General features: G+C 46.7%; 2 protein-coding genes across 4 annotated transcripts in view; one reads left to right on the top strand and one right to left on the bottom strand.

Moving 5' to 3' along the window:
- Positions 1-1,987: 1,987 nt before the first annotated feature.
- Positions 1,988-16,156, bottom strand: part of EAF1 (ELL associated factor 1) — a 14,863-nt gene continuing 694 nt past the window's right edge. Inside the window, exons 3-8 of the mRNA XM_061192780.1 lie at positions 15,578-16,097; positions 13,627-13,721; positions 11,679-11,815; positions 9,845-10,035; positions 7,954-8,187; positions 1,988-5,139 (exon numbers count right to left, since the gene is read on the bottom strand). Coding sequence (XP_061048763.1) covers positions 5,093-5,139; positions 7,954-8,187; positions 9,845-10,035; positions 11,679-11,815; positions 13,627-13,721; positions 15,578-16,097 — 1,224 coding nt within the window. The 3' untranslated portion in view covers positions 1,988-5,092. The remainder of the gene's footprint in view (positions 5,140-7,953; positions 8,188-9,844; positions 10,036-11,678; positions 11,816-13,626; positions 13,722-15,577; positions 16,098-16,156) is intronic.
- Positions 15,942-16,156, top strand: part of METTL6 (methyltransferase 6, tRNA N3-cytidine) — a 19,091-nt gene continuing 18,876 nt past the window's right edge. For 2 of the 3 annotated variants that reach the window (XM_061194695.1, XM_061194698.1), the window contains exon 1: positions 15,942-16,101. The gene's annotated coding sequence lies outside the window, so the exon portion shown is untranslated. The remainder of the gene's footprint in view (positions 16,102-16,156) is intronic. The other variant, XM_061194697.1, reaches the window with a different exon arrangement.

The following is a 16,156-nucleotide window of genomic DNA, read 5'->3' as shown; positions in this document are numbered from 1 at the left end:
CCTTCCTCTCGAATCTAGGTGAGCTTTTGACCAACAGAACACTGCGGTGGTGATGCCGTGTGCCTTCTGGGCTAGGTCATAAAAGGCCATGCAGCTTTTCAGAACACCTGTCCTAAGGGGAGGCAGCCAGCGCGTAAGATGGCCTCCCTGAGATGGCCTTGCTACAGAGGCCACGTATGGCCCCAAATGAGCCTGCTTCCAGCCACCCACCATGCGCCAGACATGTGAGTGAGGCCAGCTTGGACTCGCCACGCCTGCCCATCTGCCAACTGAGTGACCTCAGTTGAAGCCACAAGAAGCAGAATTGCCCAGCCAAGCTCTGTCCTAATTCTTAACCAAAAGATTCCATCAGATCAAATGGTGGTTGTTTCAAGCCACTAAGTTTTGGGGCAGTTTGTCGTTTAGCAATAGGTAACCAGAGTGGTGCTTTGGGTTGGAAAGGGTAGGTTAGCAAACTACACACAGTGAACAGAGTGAAGTGCCCGCCTAGAGGAGCCACTGGCTTGGGCTTGGCGCCCTCTGCAGGAACCACGAACACAAAGCTGTCTTTCTTAACCTCTTCCAGACTTTTATCCCTCTGGCCAGGAGAAAAGCCAGAGCCCTGAGGGGCCTTAGTGATCATGCAGCCCAGGGTTCTTAACCAAGGTGGAGACATGGGATCCATGGAGGCAGCAGACTGATCGCAGTAACTGCCCCAATTCCCACACCTCCCGGGATCCAATGAACTTTGCCACTCCTCACATCGATTGCTGGAGTGTATCTGCCCACCCGCCCCTCGATTCTGAACTTGGCCCTGTGACTCGCTTTGGCCAATGAGATGTCAGCAATTGTGACAGGGGCAGTCTCCTCTCATCTAGCTCCTCTGCCTCTGTTGTGACAACATGCCCAGGCCAGGCTGCTGAGGATGAGAGACATGGAGTCGACCTGAGCTGCCCTAGCTGTGAGGGCTGAGGCCATCTTAAACCAGCTAAACCTGTCAAATCCCAGGCACAGGAAGGAGCCCAGTCAAGACCAGAACTGTCCAGCCACGTCCAGCCTAAATTGCGGAATAAACGCTTATTATGTTAAGCTTCGAGCTTTGGGATGGTTTGTTACACACTCTTGTGGTGGCAATAGTTACCTGAGGATCAACAGTCCCTTAGGTGATGGACATGCACCACCGCTTCCCCACTGAGAGTCCTGGCTCAAGTCTCCCATTTCCACCGGAAGACATGGGAGCCGGGTGTAGGATAAGCAGCAGAGGATTCCTGGCCTAGTTCTCTGAACGCGTAATTGTCTTCAATCCAAATCTACTGAGCACCCAATAGGTCAAAGACGCCACAGAGAATTTAAAAGGAGCATGGTCACTTCCCACCTAGGGATTTACAGCTATCAGGGCGCCAAGACCACAAGATAGGTGTGGGCATCGTTGTATCCAAGGTGCGGAGGGCAAGCAGGAGGCAGGACCAATTCCAGACTGTGAGTGTCGACTGGGGGTCAGAGGTGTACACGTGTCCTTCTGTGCAGCGTGGCATTCCAGGTGGAAGGACTCTAGCGAGCTAAAATGACTAGGATACATGTCTAGGGATTCAGTTTAACCCCTGCATGGTTCCCAGACCCAAAGCTAAAAGCCTGCCTTTCCAGACCCAGTAAAATGGCCTCAGATGCCATGTGGCTTGCTAAAGCCACCCTTTAGTTTTGAACTTCACACCTTTTAAAACTGAAGTGTACATTCTAACGATCATAAACACCAAATTAAAAGGGAATCAATTTAGATAATTAGGCTTAAGCACAAAGTATTCTTAAAAGAACCCTACATTTTTCACTGATTCCTAGATTGATTTCTAGTAAGAAAATAAAACCCACCGAGATATGAAGCGTATTGCTGACCTTCATTTTTTACTTAAATATAGTGATCTTTTAAGAGAATAAACCGAAAACACTTTACAGCAAATACTTTACATAAATATAAACGTGCATGTCTACTTCATAATTAAGCAAAATAAACTTTCAGGCACAAGATTTTAATAATCATTAAAGAATGAGACAATGAACCCAAGACAAAAATAACAGGAGCAACAAAAAGACATTTTGTAATGCTTCAGTTGGTCTTGTCACCCAACCTACTGGTTAAGGCCTGAGTTTCATGAATCCTACCTTCCTCGTCAAATGGAAATATTCAATTTGGCTGTACCTAATGTACAGCCACATAACAGACGGCTACTCTCTCAAAATAATGCAATAAATACATCACACGCACACACACCATCACACACACACTCTACTTAACCAGCCTCTCAAATAGGGAACTAAGAAGGATTTTGGAATTTTCAAGTTTTCCCACCCCTGAAGCACATACACATTAATACCACACATAGAAAAATATGATTCTGCTACAGAAATGAGTGGCATCATGAGAAACCTCTAGCTTGTTAAGTTTCCCCAAATCACGCCTTTACTGTGGCTTGCTTGCCATGGCTCCTCAGGTGCTTCGGACTTAAGTCTTCACACCTCGCCGTATGAACCACAGTGCGGCAGACGTGACACAGAACAAAGAAAAGGCAATTTTAACAATTCAGTTAGAGACTTCAAAACCACGAAAATCAGAGTGGATAGCTTCCAGCTGTCTCCAGACACCTGGAATGTTTCCTCTACGTCTGCCCTCTGTGCTCCACCGGCTGGTTCTCTGCCCCCTTCCCACCAGGCTGTGCGGATCTACAGGTCTGTTCCTGTGCACCCTCTAGGGAACAGAGATGACCATGACGGTGCCTGCTTTGAAGGAGTTCACACCAACCAGAGCTCGAGCAAGAGGAAGGTCCGTGTGTGCACACAGTACTCCAGCTGGTGAAACCAACAGAGGAGGAGTCCATGAAGGGGGCACCCACAGAGACCCCTGAGTGGGGCTGGGGGAGGGGAGAGTGACAAGGCACGGAGGCAGGAAGAACAAGTCCAGTTTGGCGGGCAGGAGGGCACTCGTGAGAAGTAGTTTACGAGGCCAGATTCTTCATTTCCAAAAAGAAAAGATTCCTTACTCTGCTGGGTGAAGCTGGAGGGCTTGGGGAGGGAACCGCCAAAGGCTTTTGTGCAGAGAACAAAACGGGAGCTGTGCTAGCAGATGTTAACAACCGTGCAGGGCCGGGCAGGATGGATGACGGGGAGAGGGTCTGAGCTCAGAGAGCCTAACTCACCAAGCCCACTGCCACCTGCAAGCACTTCCTATAGAAACAAACATCTTGACCCGACAGGCCCCAAACCGCAGTTCTGTCTACATATATCAAGACTCTGGGAGGAAAAAAAAAAAGAAAGAGAGAGGCTTAAATAGATTATTTATAGTTCAAGTTCCTGGAACCTGCCCCAGCTTGAGCAAGTTAAGAGCAGTGAAACAATTCTCACATCCAGTAACAATTCAAGTCTCCCAACCATGGCCTTCGGCTTCCCTGAGCTGTCATTACCAAGGAATTAAAATGCAAGGGTCAATTCATTATAAGTAAGTTCCTACCTGCCGTGAAATCCACTGAAGTCTCGTAACGGGCTGAGAACCCAGCACAGGGCACTGGCGTGGACCCCTGAGTGGCGCCTGGCAGAGTGGCGTGAGCGTGCTGCCGGCCCCCCTTCTCCAGGCTCACTGGGGTCACTGTGTGGGTCAAACAGGTGACTCTGCAAGGCTCAACTCTAAGCCCCCACCACGGATCATCTAATTTCTTTCTAGGTCCAGACTGCTTCCCTCCACTAGCTGGGGAGGGAGAGGCCACCTCGAGGAAGAAAAATCACTCTTAATGTTCTTGATACCACTGAACCAAAGCAGACAGAAATTTCTCAGGACACAGTCATTCAAATTACAGAAATGGGCTACTCCATACTAATTATGGGACGACTTATCACACATTTGCTGCATACGGAACATTTACTAGTCACCAGTTTTCCTGCAACAACAGATTCATCTGGAAACTGCCCACTGCAGAAGGCAACCTTGTGACTTTCTTCTAGTTGCATATAAAAAATACAAATCAGTTTGGGAGTCAGGCACAAACAGTGGTACAAAAGCATGAAGAGAAAAACCTTATCAAAACATGTGCTCGTTTCACACTGCACGACTCCTATCCAGATTCTGGTCTGGAAACCGGCTGCCAGCTCATTTGCTCAAAGAGGCTTCTTCACCTCACCTCTCTTCCACTCCTAGTCCCCCACTGAAACCTACTGAAAGAAACACACTCATTATGGATCCACATGCAACTAAAAGGCTCAATTTAATCGAGTCACATGCATCAGCACAGTGGCTGCTGGTTTAATCTGCTCCCCAAGCCTCATGTACTTAGGGACTGTTTGGATCTAAACTGGAGCTAGAAGTAGCCAACACGTCTTTCTTTTGGAATCCAATAAAAGCTCCAATGCACAACTGTTAAGTCCCATGTGTAAGAATCTCTGGTTCTAGTAAGTGAGATTCAGGGGCGGGAGTGGTGGGAAAAGCCCGGACTGGGGGCAAGACATTGGCCCTAAACCAGCACTGTGCAGACGAGGGGCTGAGCCAGCAGAGCTCCGAGGTCCCCCCAGCTGACACTCTCGGACTCCATCCTGAAGTCCGTTTCTACACAGGCTTGTCAGGCTGGGTCAGACAGAACTTGCTCACCACTTTGTGTCAATAATTGAAAGTGGTTTAAACATGCGTCTATGCTGCAGTTTGAGGTTCCCCTCTCTGCCCACCCCTCAAAGACTGTGTTTCACTTCACTGGTGCAGACCATTTGGCCAAGCTGGTGGCTGCTGAGGTTTACAACTGGATCACTGGCTAGGAGAAGAAATGGCCTTTGAGTAACCTAAACCAGGGCACGTTTGTCTGTTTTTCGTTAACAGTGTTAACCAAATAAGAGATATAATTCTGTTAGTTCTGCTATAGATCTACTTAGAACTTTGAAACGTGACATTTTTCAAAAATTACACGAGAAAATCACCCATCACCGCTATGTTAAAGGTATGCACATCTGAGCGCTCCAGAGCCTCCAACTCCTCCTACAGTCACTGATCCCCACATTTTCCTCTCGGCGTGGACTCCATGCTAAAGCAGCCCAGTCTCGCAGCAGATCTGTGCACAAAAAGTTGATTTCGAAAGATCCGGCTCTAGTCATCACTGTCACTGCCAGACTCACTCAACTGCAAGTCATTTCCTATAAAGAGAAGACAAAATCAAACCCAAAGTACACAATTTAAAAATGACTTCCCCACGGTTCTTTGGTTGACTGCTTGGGCTCTCACACTACAGTAAAACCAGGCCAGTTCCATTTAATTAGGGAGGAAAACTGATTTGGCTCAGTGACAGAACTGGTGCAGTCAACGTTTTAAAAGAATTGCTATTTTTGGTACCTGCAAAGCACAGCAATACTGCTCTCTGGGATAAAACAGGGGAGGGATAGGCCAGACAGCTTTCACATGTGTCAATAAATAACAAAAATTATTTATAAATAACTGACTCACTGTCTAGTAGAATTGTTCATATTAAGTTGCTTTATAGAAGTGAAAATAATACCAAGTTGGGCTTCCTGTTAAGGAAGCTGAATACTACTTATACTGTGCATACCAGTCATATACTAATCCAGTACCCCCCTGACCCCTCTGGCCAGAATCTTCACGTTACCTTACACCACAAATCTGAACTAACGAGCTCTGTAAAGCCTCAAAGTTTTGTCCAGTGTGTGACATTTAGGTTTTAGGAGTGAAGAATGTAAGTTTTCCCATCTAATATGATAAGAATAACAGGACCCCAGATGATACCACTTGGAAAAGAAGAAAAGTGAACTTCTGTATTTCTGGATTACTAATCTCTAGGCCACCTCTCCTCAAAGTTTGTTCTGAGAACCCTGGGGTCCCTGAGACCCTTTCAGAAGGATTCGACCTGAGGGCCTCTTTTTTCTAACTACATATTTATGTGATGTCACATTTTCTTCATATACTTCAACCTAAACAACTTATGGCAACAGATTGAATGCAGAAGCAGATGTAAGAATCCAGCTTTGTACTAAGCTAGATGTTAAAGAGATTTGCAAAATTTTAAAGCAATGTTACCCTTCATATTAAATATTTTTTGATTTTGAAAATTTATGTTTCATAAAAATGTTATTTTTGTTAACAGGTGATGGTTTACTGTTGTTCTTCTAGACGAATTACTATTTTAAGTATTTCTCAGTTTTAATTTCTAATATAGTAGATATTGATAGATATAAGCTACACACACAAAAGCTCCCTGGGGTCCTCAATAAGTTTTACGACATAAAGAGGTCTGAGACCAAAAAAGGTGACATCTGCTGTTCTAGACGTGGGGAAGGTGATGGGATCAACACCAGCTGACAACCTCCAATCAGCAGAGCTAAGCGCCATCACTTACAAAGAAAGTGACATGCACATAAACAGGTCAGTGTAATGTAGCTGAAAACCCAGTTCTGAAATTTCTTATACAATCAATTTGACCCAAGTTCAAACTGATACATTTGTTTTTTGGGGGGGAGAAGATATAATACACATTACCATTCAGAAAAACAATATTATCATTACTCTGTATGTTTTCACATTAGGGTTTACCAAATTTGCGCTATTTACTGTGATTTTAGGGTTTATAAATTGGTTCCAGTTGACGATCCTGGTTTAAATAACTCCAGTACTTTACTGTATATGAGGTATGGAAAGATTAAGGTCTTGCCATGGAAGAGCCGCGGGCCAGGAGGATGTGGAGCCATGAAGAGCTAACAGAAGTTTACGGCGCTGGTAGGTAGGTAAGATGCACTGAGCCATTTTTGGCTCTTTTCTTCTAAGGAATAGTTTAGCACTGACTGGGCAAAATGAAGAGCTGAGTTACAGCCACAGTAGCTGTCTGGTCGTTCTCCACTGTGAATCCCAAACTCGCAGTGTGAAACTTACTGTCCCAAGCCAACTGAGAAGAGCATCAAGTATACCCTGATATCCAGAAGCCGGGCCTGTGTTAACAGGGTAGCAGATAACAGCCTTAACTGATGTCACAACAGTGCTGACCTCAGATAGTAGAGCGAGGCCCAGCACAGTGGTTCTCCACTGGCACTGATTCCAACGCCACAGGGGCATCTGGCAATGCCGGGAGACATTCTGGGTTGACACACTGGGGGAAAGCAGGGGGTGCTCCGCCACCTAAGTGGGTAGATGCCAGGGATGCTCTTCACCGTCCTACAAGGCTGGGGCCGGCCCTCATATCAGGGGTTTACCTGACGTCTACAGTGTGGAGCTGAGAGTGACCTCTGCCCGGCCCACAGGAGCAGGGTTACCTAGGCTAGCTTCCCCGCCACTGACCCCTGACCTTCCAGCCTCCTCACAGGAAGTCAGACAGGAAGAGAACATCCAACTCCAGGGAGTCGGGAGAGAGGAAGGCGCGGAGAACCTGCACTCTCCCCACCTCCAAGACAAAGACATTTGTTTTTGTTCTCCCCTGCTTTGCTTTACCACCAACTGCACTGAAAGCCACCAGACGCTATAATGTCCCTTCCTTCCCTCCTGCGAAGGCTAGCTGGTCACCAAACACCTTCTAAGGGCACAGGTTCCCAACTCTGTGGGCTGTGGGATACCGCACTCTCACGGCACTGGGCTCTCAGGACTGTACAAAACCTGGAGGTGGGGGACTGGGTGGGGGCAGGCGGCACCCCTAAAGCCTGGTATATGCAAAAGTACAGAGCCCTGCAGCTCACGTTTCAGCACTCTCCAGAATTCACAAAACCTAATTTGTGCCAATAAGGAAAAGAAAAGAGATGGAACAGATTTCTAGTTTTGTGCTTTTTAACTGTTTGGTAACTTACTCCTTTCTGCTTCAAATTGTCTTTGTCAGGACCCTTTCTTATGCCTTAAGTACCTTCAGGTTTATAGACTCTGCTGTAAGATAAACAGAAGCTCCAGCTCTGGCCTGACGTTCCCTCTGCCCACCCCCAAGCCCCCGCCGCGGCCCAGAAGCGGGAACGCACACTTACTGAGGGTGCTCATGAGCTGGTTGCTGCCTTGCGGCCGGCCGGTTCCGTTGGCGACGGCCGGCCTGCTGTTGTAGGGCTGCTGGTGTGACAGCTGCGGAGGGGACACAGGGCCGCTGTCCTCGCCTGCACTGCTGGAGCTGTCGTCATCGCTGCCTGACGAGCTCTCGGAGTCTGAGGAGCTGCTTCCGCTGCTGCTGCTCATCTGTTCAATGATGTCCACCTCGGCCCTCAGCTCTGGAATAAACGACGGGACGGGGGTCAGCACGTCAAGCCTCTGTAAACGCTAAGCTGGCAAAACCAAGAGCAACGAGGAATAACTGAAAATGAACTCCTGCTTCTTGAGTCCTTAAAAACAAACAAAATGACCCAAACCAAAACCAACAAACAAAAACATCGAACACGTCTCCAGAGAGACAATGGAAACATTTAATTCACCCAAAATAACCAAAAAGCAGACTGCTCCAGGATAATGATTCTTCTGAGAAATGAATTGTCTATTTTGCCTTTATCTACTTTAAAAAAAAAAGAATTATGAATTATGGGATTAAACACCAAATAAGAGAAGAGCAATGTTCTGCTCATGGGCTGAGAAATACCTGACCAGGAACTGGAAGGTCTGAGCGCTTGCTCTGGATCCACCTCTAACCATCAGGGAGACCCAGGTGGAAGGCAATGAATATTCCAAGATGCTCTGGAAAAAGGAAGGGCCACAGCAGACAGCCTCTGGGGGCCTTTCCAGCTTTCACGTTCCACAGGTAAACAAGGCTCACAGGAGGAGCCGTGGTGGCTGAAGAAAGATGGTGGGACGACATCCCTCCTCTGTGCTTTTACACATTTGACTTACAGCCATGCCTTCAGGTACCGCAATTTTAATAAATGTAAAGCAGGGAAGGAAACACATGTTCTACCTGACCATTTTAATGTGAGTGAGTACATTAACGATTCCCCATAGGCTACATCAAGGAAGATGCCAGATTTTCCTGTCCAAACCTACCACGAGGCCTTAAATGACTATGGTTCCTTTAAGCATAACTGGCAACAACTAACCACTCATGGTCCAATTCCTGTTCAACTAAAGTGAGAACTTCCATAGACAGCATTCCAATATCCATGAAAAAAAAAAAAAAATCCAGAGGCTTAAGAACTGTGTACCACGCAGAGAGTGATCTCGTTTGTGAAAAGACAGTTATTTCCACAAGGTGGAAAAGGCAAACTTCCCAAGGGCAACTTTTTATCTTTTCCTGTTTACTACTGTTATGGATTTAATTTTGTTTCACAGAACTTCACAAATATGAAATATAACACTTACTTTCATAACTTCCTAAGTGTCTGGACAACTAAAACCATCCACTGTGTGGGGGAGAGAGCCAAGGTGAGTTCCTCTGTCTTGGTTTTACCTTGGAGAGCCTGACCAGACCTCTAAGTCCTTCTAGGCCAGTGTCCCCAGTGTCCCAGGAGCTATCATATTTACGCACCTTTGTTAATACAAAGTAGTGATCGTGGAATTTAACCCAGACACTATACTAACATTGGCACACTTGGTTTTTACCCCCAGTACCTTGTAATTCTCTTCTTTCAAAGCCTTAAAAGGTGTGCCGTATGGACCTTTAGATGGCAGGCAGGCTGGTTTAAACCTCAGGCCTCTAAGCAGAAAGCTGCAAAGACAGCCACAACTCAGGTCACTCTTCCGGACTCTCTCTTGTCAAACGAGCCAAGTGAAACCTCGCCTCCCCGCCCCGCCCCGCCGTCACCTGTGGAACGGCGGGCCCTGCGGAAACGGTTACGATGGCGGAGAATGCCCACGCCGCCGCGTACGTGGCCTTGTGATCCCCACAAAAACATCAATACCCTCCTCCAATTTGCTACCATGGCTCCAGAAGATGCTCTCTACCTCTTTTGATATCATCCAGCTGAGGTTCAGGTGAGGGGTTATCCTTCAAGGGAGAGGTTTTGGGTCCAACTGGAGGCTTTGTTGGAGCTCTGAATGGCACAGGTGGCGGAGGCGGTGGTGGCTGTGATGGCTGTGGGGGACGCGCCGGCTGCTGTTCCATTCGGGCTTGGATTCTACTGCTCCCCTCAGCTCTGAAATGAGATATGGACTTTAAACTGGAGGGGCAAGAACAGTGGTTCTCAGATTTGCCTCGCTTACCAAGCACCTGCAAGTCTCTGCAGAACCCCAGGCTCTTTACAGACAGCTTCAAAATACTGATGTTTGTTAATTTTATCACACAAACTACTCATTCTACTGCATTCCAGTTCTGCACCGTGCACCAGAGACACAGAGATGAATAAAACAGACTCGCTGCCCTCGTGGAGCTCACATTTTATATCAAGCAGCAGGTAAGACACAGAGGTGGGATATAGTGTGATTATGAGAACCCATTTTAATATCGGAAAATGTTAACTATTCACCTTGTGTGCAGTATAAAGTTACAATTACACGTGATTTATTAAACTAGCTCTTGAAATACTGGCCTGTTAGCAATTTTTCCCATTATCTATTTACTGCTTGCTCATTTTGTCACAGGCCAGCTCTTGCTGGCAGGCAGGCAGGCAGAGCACTCCACCCCAGACCAAGGAAATGCTACCCGTTAACAATTTCTTTTGTAAATGGACTAGCTCAGCATTTTTCAAACTTTGGTGTCCACACAGATCACCTGGGGATCTCGTTAAAGTGCAGATTCTGACTTAGTATGTCCTGAAATTCTGCACTGCTAAGAAACACCTAAGTGATAAAATACTGCTAGTTCCCAGATGACACTGAGTAGTAAATCAAACTCCCACAACCATCAGCTCTCAGAGGCCTAAGGGCAGCACCTGGTTGGTGGAGGTAATCAACACAAACACACTGTGAGCCACAATCTCACTGATCCTCAGTCTCGTCGTGTGTGTGTGTGTGTGTATGCCTGTGTGTGTGCGTGTGAAAGGGTAACACCACCACTTTTTCAAAAGTTATTTGTAAAGATTAGATAATACACGTAAAACATCTAGCACAGTGCCTGGCACGTGACAATAAATAAATAAAGTACCCTCAATAAATGGTAGGCACTTTTACTTTTTGTGGAATGAGTAAAGAAAAATGGCTTGAGGAAGCATAAACAGAAAAACATCAAATACTCTCTTTAAAATTTAATTACTCTATTACAATAATTACTGTATTACAATATAAAGATAGAACCACTGGGTTACATCTATTTATAGAATGAAATTTGACTTTAAAGTAAAATCTAATTGGCTTCACATGACACGTGTAATGTCTGTTGAATTAAAAATTAAAGAGAACTCATTATTCAAAAAAAATAGACAAAGCTTTACTTTGGTGTAATAATGACCTCAAATGTACCTTGTAAAAATTTAACGTTTTCACTCTAATAAACAATATATATTGTTCAATTATTCTTTCATAATTTTAAGTCTGTAAATTTAAACCTTACCCCTTGGTGGTACGATATCAACAATCACGAAATTAATAAAATTGATTTAATCATACAGTACACTCCTTTCCCCAATGTTTTCTATGTTTCAGGTCTTAAAAGCATTATCTCTCTTTATTTCCTTTGAGGAAAAGATATTTTATTGACTTGTCTGAGAAGAGAGAGGTGGAGCTGCTGAGACTGCCAACAGGACATGAAGCACCCAGGTTCTCACATCCTTATAAAATAACTGAATAGATAATGTAAATCTATAGAAACGGCACACTGATCTGTATCTGCTTCTTCACATACCTTGTTTTCTTGACCTGGATGCTGCTGCTGAGCTTTTCCAGCACATATTCTCCAGTGTCGTGGTTGATAATAAGCACACAGTCCTTCTGGTAAGGTCGCTTGTTCCCCTTGAACACAGTCATCGGTGGTGTGGATCCCTACACACCACAAAAGTACAATTCAGACAATCAAACCAAACACACCAATTATGAATATCAAAACTGAATTTACAGGTGGCTTTATCTCATCACATCTTTTATCAGAGCTACTCAAAAAGGAACAGAATGAACCGATTTGTATTTTAACTCCTGCTGGCTTCCCAAGCAAAAATAAGGAGGAAATAACAATACAGCAAGAATCTGTGACTGTGCAACTGCCTCTAAGTAATCAAATAAATATAAAATTTTTAAATTACTGTACATTTTTCCAGGGATTTGGGAAATGTTACAAATAATGGTAAAATATGAACTGAGAAACATAAATTACGCATTACGTGTCTGACACTGAGAAGAGCTCTCACTATGAGCAGTAAAGCTAGTGAGTGACCCCCGCACTTCCTTGTAATAGGAGAGTCCAGGCTTCCCCCCATGCCAAGTAACCACAGAGCATTCTCCAACGGCAGCTCGTTATTCTGGCTGGTTCACAGTAAGTACATCATGCCACTCACCCGCTTAAGCCCCTGACTCACCCATCACTCTAAGGCCAAAGAAGAAAAATCTTTAAACGAGCCACCTGGCCCTTCCACCATGCCCGGCTCCACTCGCCGCAGGCTCTGCAGGCTCCAGAGCAGAAGCAGCTGGCCTTCTCTCAGACCCAAGCTCTTTCTTGCAGGGATTTAACAGGGCTTCTGCCTGCAACATCTCACCCTCTCCTTCCCTTTTAATTGTTCAACCTTCAAATCTGCTCAAAGGTCACTTCCTCAGGGAAGCCTTCCCAGATTTTCCAAAATAAGTGCTATGCTTTCTTATATTTATTTAAACTCCCTAAGGGCAAGAAACGTGCTTGTTTTTTTCAAGACTGTATTCTCAGTACCTAGTAGTGAGCCAGCACCCAGTAGGTGGTCATTAATATTTGCCAAATATAGCGTTTAATCCTCTGTATGGAATCAGAAACTGCTTGGCTGCTTGACTCCTTATTCATACAGTAAAAATTAAGAGTTAGAAGAGACCTTAGGGACCACTGATCTAACCTCTTCATTTTACATTTGGGAAACTAAGGTCCAAAGGGAGATGATGTAACTTGCCAAAGGCAACAAGTAATGAGATAGCAGTTTGAACTAGCAGACAATAAGTTTTCCCCAGCACAAAGCTTCCCAGGTCTCCCTGTCCAGAGCCTTTTCATTCTATCACTGGTTACCGAGAACTGATGTTCCAGGACAGGGCTGGGACATGCACTGACCCATGGTCATTAAGAGTATTTTGTCTGATCCTTTGGGCTTTGTGATCAGAGCGCCGCCTCGGGCAAGGCTTCTCCATTCAGCTTTTAACCGGGTTCCTCAGCCCTAAATGGGCTGAAGGCTCTGCACCTCTGGTTTCTGCCTGAAACCACCAGCCTGCACATCACCCCTTGCCAGACTCATGACCCGTGTCGACCCTGCTCCTGCCCTCTGCACTCCTAAGCTGCTGCTTTACATCCGCAGGGCACCTGGGCCTTTCTCTCTGTAGCTGCTGGGGGGAAGCTACGTGTGTCTAAGGGAGGGGCCAGGTGTCCACACAGGAACCTTGTCTACTCTGGGACAAATGGGGGAAAAGGGAGCTTGGGGAAAATGACAAAGAATTATTTTTACTCAAGTACCTGGGAAGCATGAATTCTACCCCACCCCACCCCCAAAATTCCTTTTTCCCTTATACTGGCACTTTAGAAATCTAGAAATATTTAAATAGGAGGGAAATCAAATTGCAATAACATAGAATATGAGGATTCACTGTGATTCCACATTAAAAAAAAACAACAATGGGATAAAACCTACAGGGATATGCGGCAGCGTAATTGTGACTTCATCTCCTTTGCCGACCTGAAGCTCTCCTTCACAGGAAGTGTCTATAGATGCCGGCTTAAAGTCATCTAAAGGGAAAGGAAAAAAGCATTTATCCACCAGGTTACTTATGCTAAGGGTTTGCAGGGCATTCCCATGTAAGAATTGAAATTTTTTATAACTCAAATAAATGGAAAATACACACCATTTAGAATTTTTCAAAAAGCTATTTCATTGTGGACAGCTTCTCATATACAACAGCAGACAGAATAATACCATGAGCCATGTGTACTATCACCCAGCTTCAATAATTACCAGCTCTGGGACAATCTTGTTTCATCTATACCTCCACATACTTTTCTTCTCATTCCCAGTGGATTATTTTGAAGAAAAAAGGCTAGAATTTACACAACATTTTATTAAGCAAAGATATCCCCTTCTGCCAAGTGACAGATGAAAAATTAATGTCTTATTATCCACAATGAGGTGTTTTACTAGGGTTATTATAAGGATCAAAAGGAACAGAGCATGTTTTTAAAATCCTGTGATTGTAAAACCCAATATGAAATATGAAAGGCCATAGCACCATATAAGCTGATTTCATTTTGATAGGAACTGGCAAAGTTAGGATCTGCCACACCCCAGTTCCATAGCTTTAACAAGGATTACTCCTGTAGATGTTTGGAGCAGAAGGTTGAACTGTATTTCCAAAGGTTAATCCTGCCCATGTTTCTGAATTGCAGTTAAAGCACAGCATGAACAGCCACCTTACTCCCTTTTAACACAAACCTGCCTCAAACGGCAGGCCAGGTGCTTCTGTGAAGTGTCTTATTTACATTCCACCTTGCCCTTCACTCTGCTAAAACATCAATTCAGTAAACTACTCAGGAAATGACGCTCTTATCATATTCCCAATACCCTCCCTCTGAAAGGGCTGACCTGCTGTCAGTAGGAAGCAGAGTAATGGCCTGGCAAGTGACCACAGGAAAATAGAACTGCGTTATCTAACACACCCTCTTCCAAGGTGTTGAGTCACGTGTAGGAGGAGCTCCTCTGACAAAAACATGTCTTAACCAGCATTGGGGCTACCAGGAAGGGAAACCAGGAGCCTGTGAATCACAGCGGGATGCTCAGTCAGCCAATTCTTCACCCAGGACACAGAGTGGAAAGGCCCTCTCTCAATAGAGTCTGTAATCATGGAGAAAAAGAAGGTCCAGCATAATGACTATCTCCACATTCCTTAGGCCTGCTCGCTCCTGCTTCCAAACATAGATCAAGCGCTAACTTATTCCTGGTTCTCAAATCCTAATTTTATTCTTCACCCACAAGGGACTTGGTCCCGACGAAAAGTTGGGGTAGTCCAGGTGACCTCAAAAGACATCAAAATCACACGAAAAGCTAGCATAGAGACATGGAGGAGGGAGCCCTGATGAGGCGCAGAGAAGATGCGGATTCTGGGGCTGCAGAGGGGATGAAGCACTGCGTCAGGGAGGCCAGAACCAAAACGGACGAGGAAAGAAAAGTGAGGAAAACAGGGAAGAAGAGAATGGAATAGGAGGGAGTGGACGCGGATCCCGAGGAAACGACAAGAGTTTCCTTGAAGCGTGGAGACCCCCAGTGGGGTCATGGCGGGAAGGGGGCTACAGAGAAGAGCTGGAGCCTGATGTGGTGTCGCAGCCTTTCAGAAATAAGAGGGGGAGCCTCAGTGCGCGGGAGGGCTGGACGCGGCAGGAAAAGGGGCCAATGGTCTTCGGAAGAAGAGTTTGGTATCACGAGGCAGAGGAATAGTAGGAAGGGAGTAAAGTTCTGGTTTGGGAGTGAGCCGGGAAAAACCCGAGGTTCCGGCGGATCCGGGCTGAGAGGAAGGGAGCTGACGCTGGCAGGGCTCCCTGGACACCGGAGGGGCTGAGGGCGGCCAGGGGCAGCCGTGGGGGCGCGGACTCACAGCGGATGGTGTGGAAGGAGGCCCGTGGCCGCTTCTCGAAGCTCTCCCCGAGCCGCAGGCAGTGCTCCTCGCGGTCCAGAAGCGGGTTGGCCGTCCCGTTCATGGCACCCCCGGGCCTCGCGCCCGCACCGGTGCCCTCCTGGCGCGCCCGCGGCCCGAGCTGCCGGTACCGCCGTCCGAGGGAGCCGCGCTCCCGGGACAGCGTTCCGGGTCGCGCGGGGATCCGAGCCGGAAGCCACCCGCGGCCGGAAGCAAGTCCCGGCCTCCGCGTCCGGAAGGTGCACGACGCTGAGGAAGCTGGGCCCCGGAACTTCCGGCGCCGAGGAGGGACTTCCGGGCCCGGAGCGGAAGTGGCGGGGGCGGTGCCAGGGCAGAAGGACTCGGCCTGAGAAACCCGATTCGAGGTTTTTCCGGGGGGTTTGTCCAGTCGAAGGGTTTTGCCGCTGTGGCTCCCGAATTTTGCTTCCGAGGCTGGCCTGGCTGAGGGCTCAGCGCGCCCGGCCCCACCCTCCAGGTGAACCTAGGTACTTATGACGGGGCCCCAGCGCGCGACGGACTAGGTTCACGCCGTCCTCTCAG

The sequence above is a fragment of the Eubalaena glacialis genome, chromosome 6, assembly GCF_028564815.1.
Source record: "Eubalaena glacialis isolate mEubGla1 chromosome 6, mEubGla1.1.hap2.+ XY, whole genome shotgun sequence".
NCBI classification, from domain to species: domain Eukaryota; kingdom Metazoa; phylum Chordata; class Mammalia; order Artiodactyla; family Balaenidae; genus Eubalaena; species Eubalaena glacialis.
This window is presented reverse-complemented; position numbering and strand designations above follow the sequence as displayed.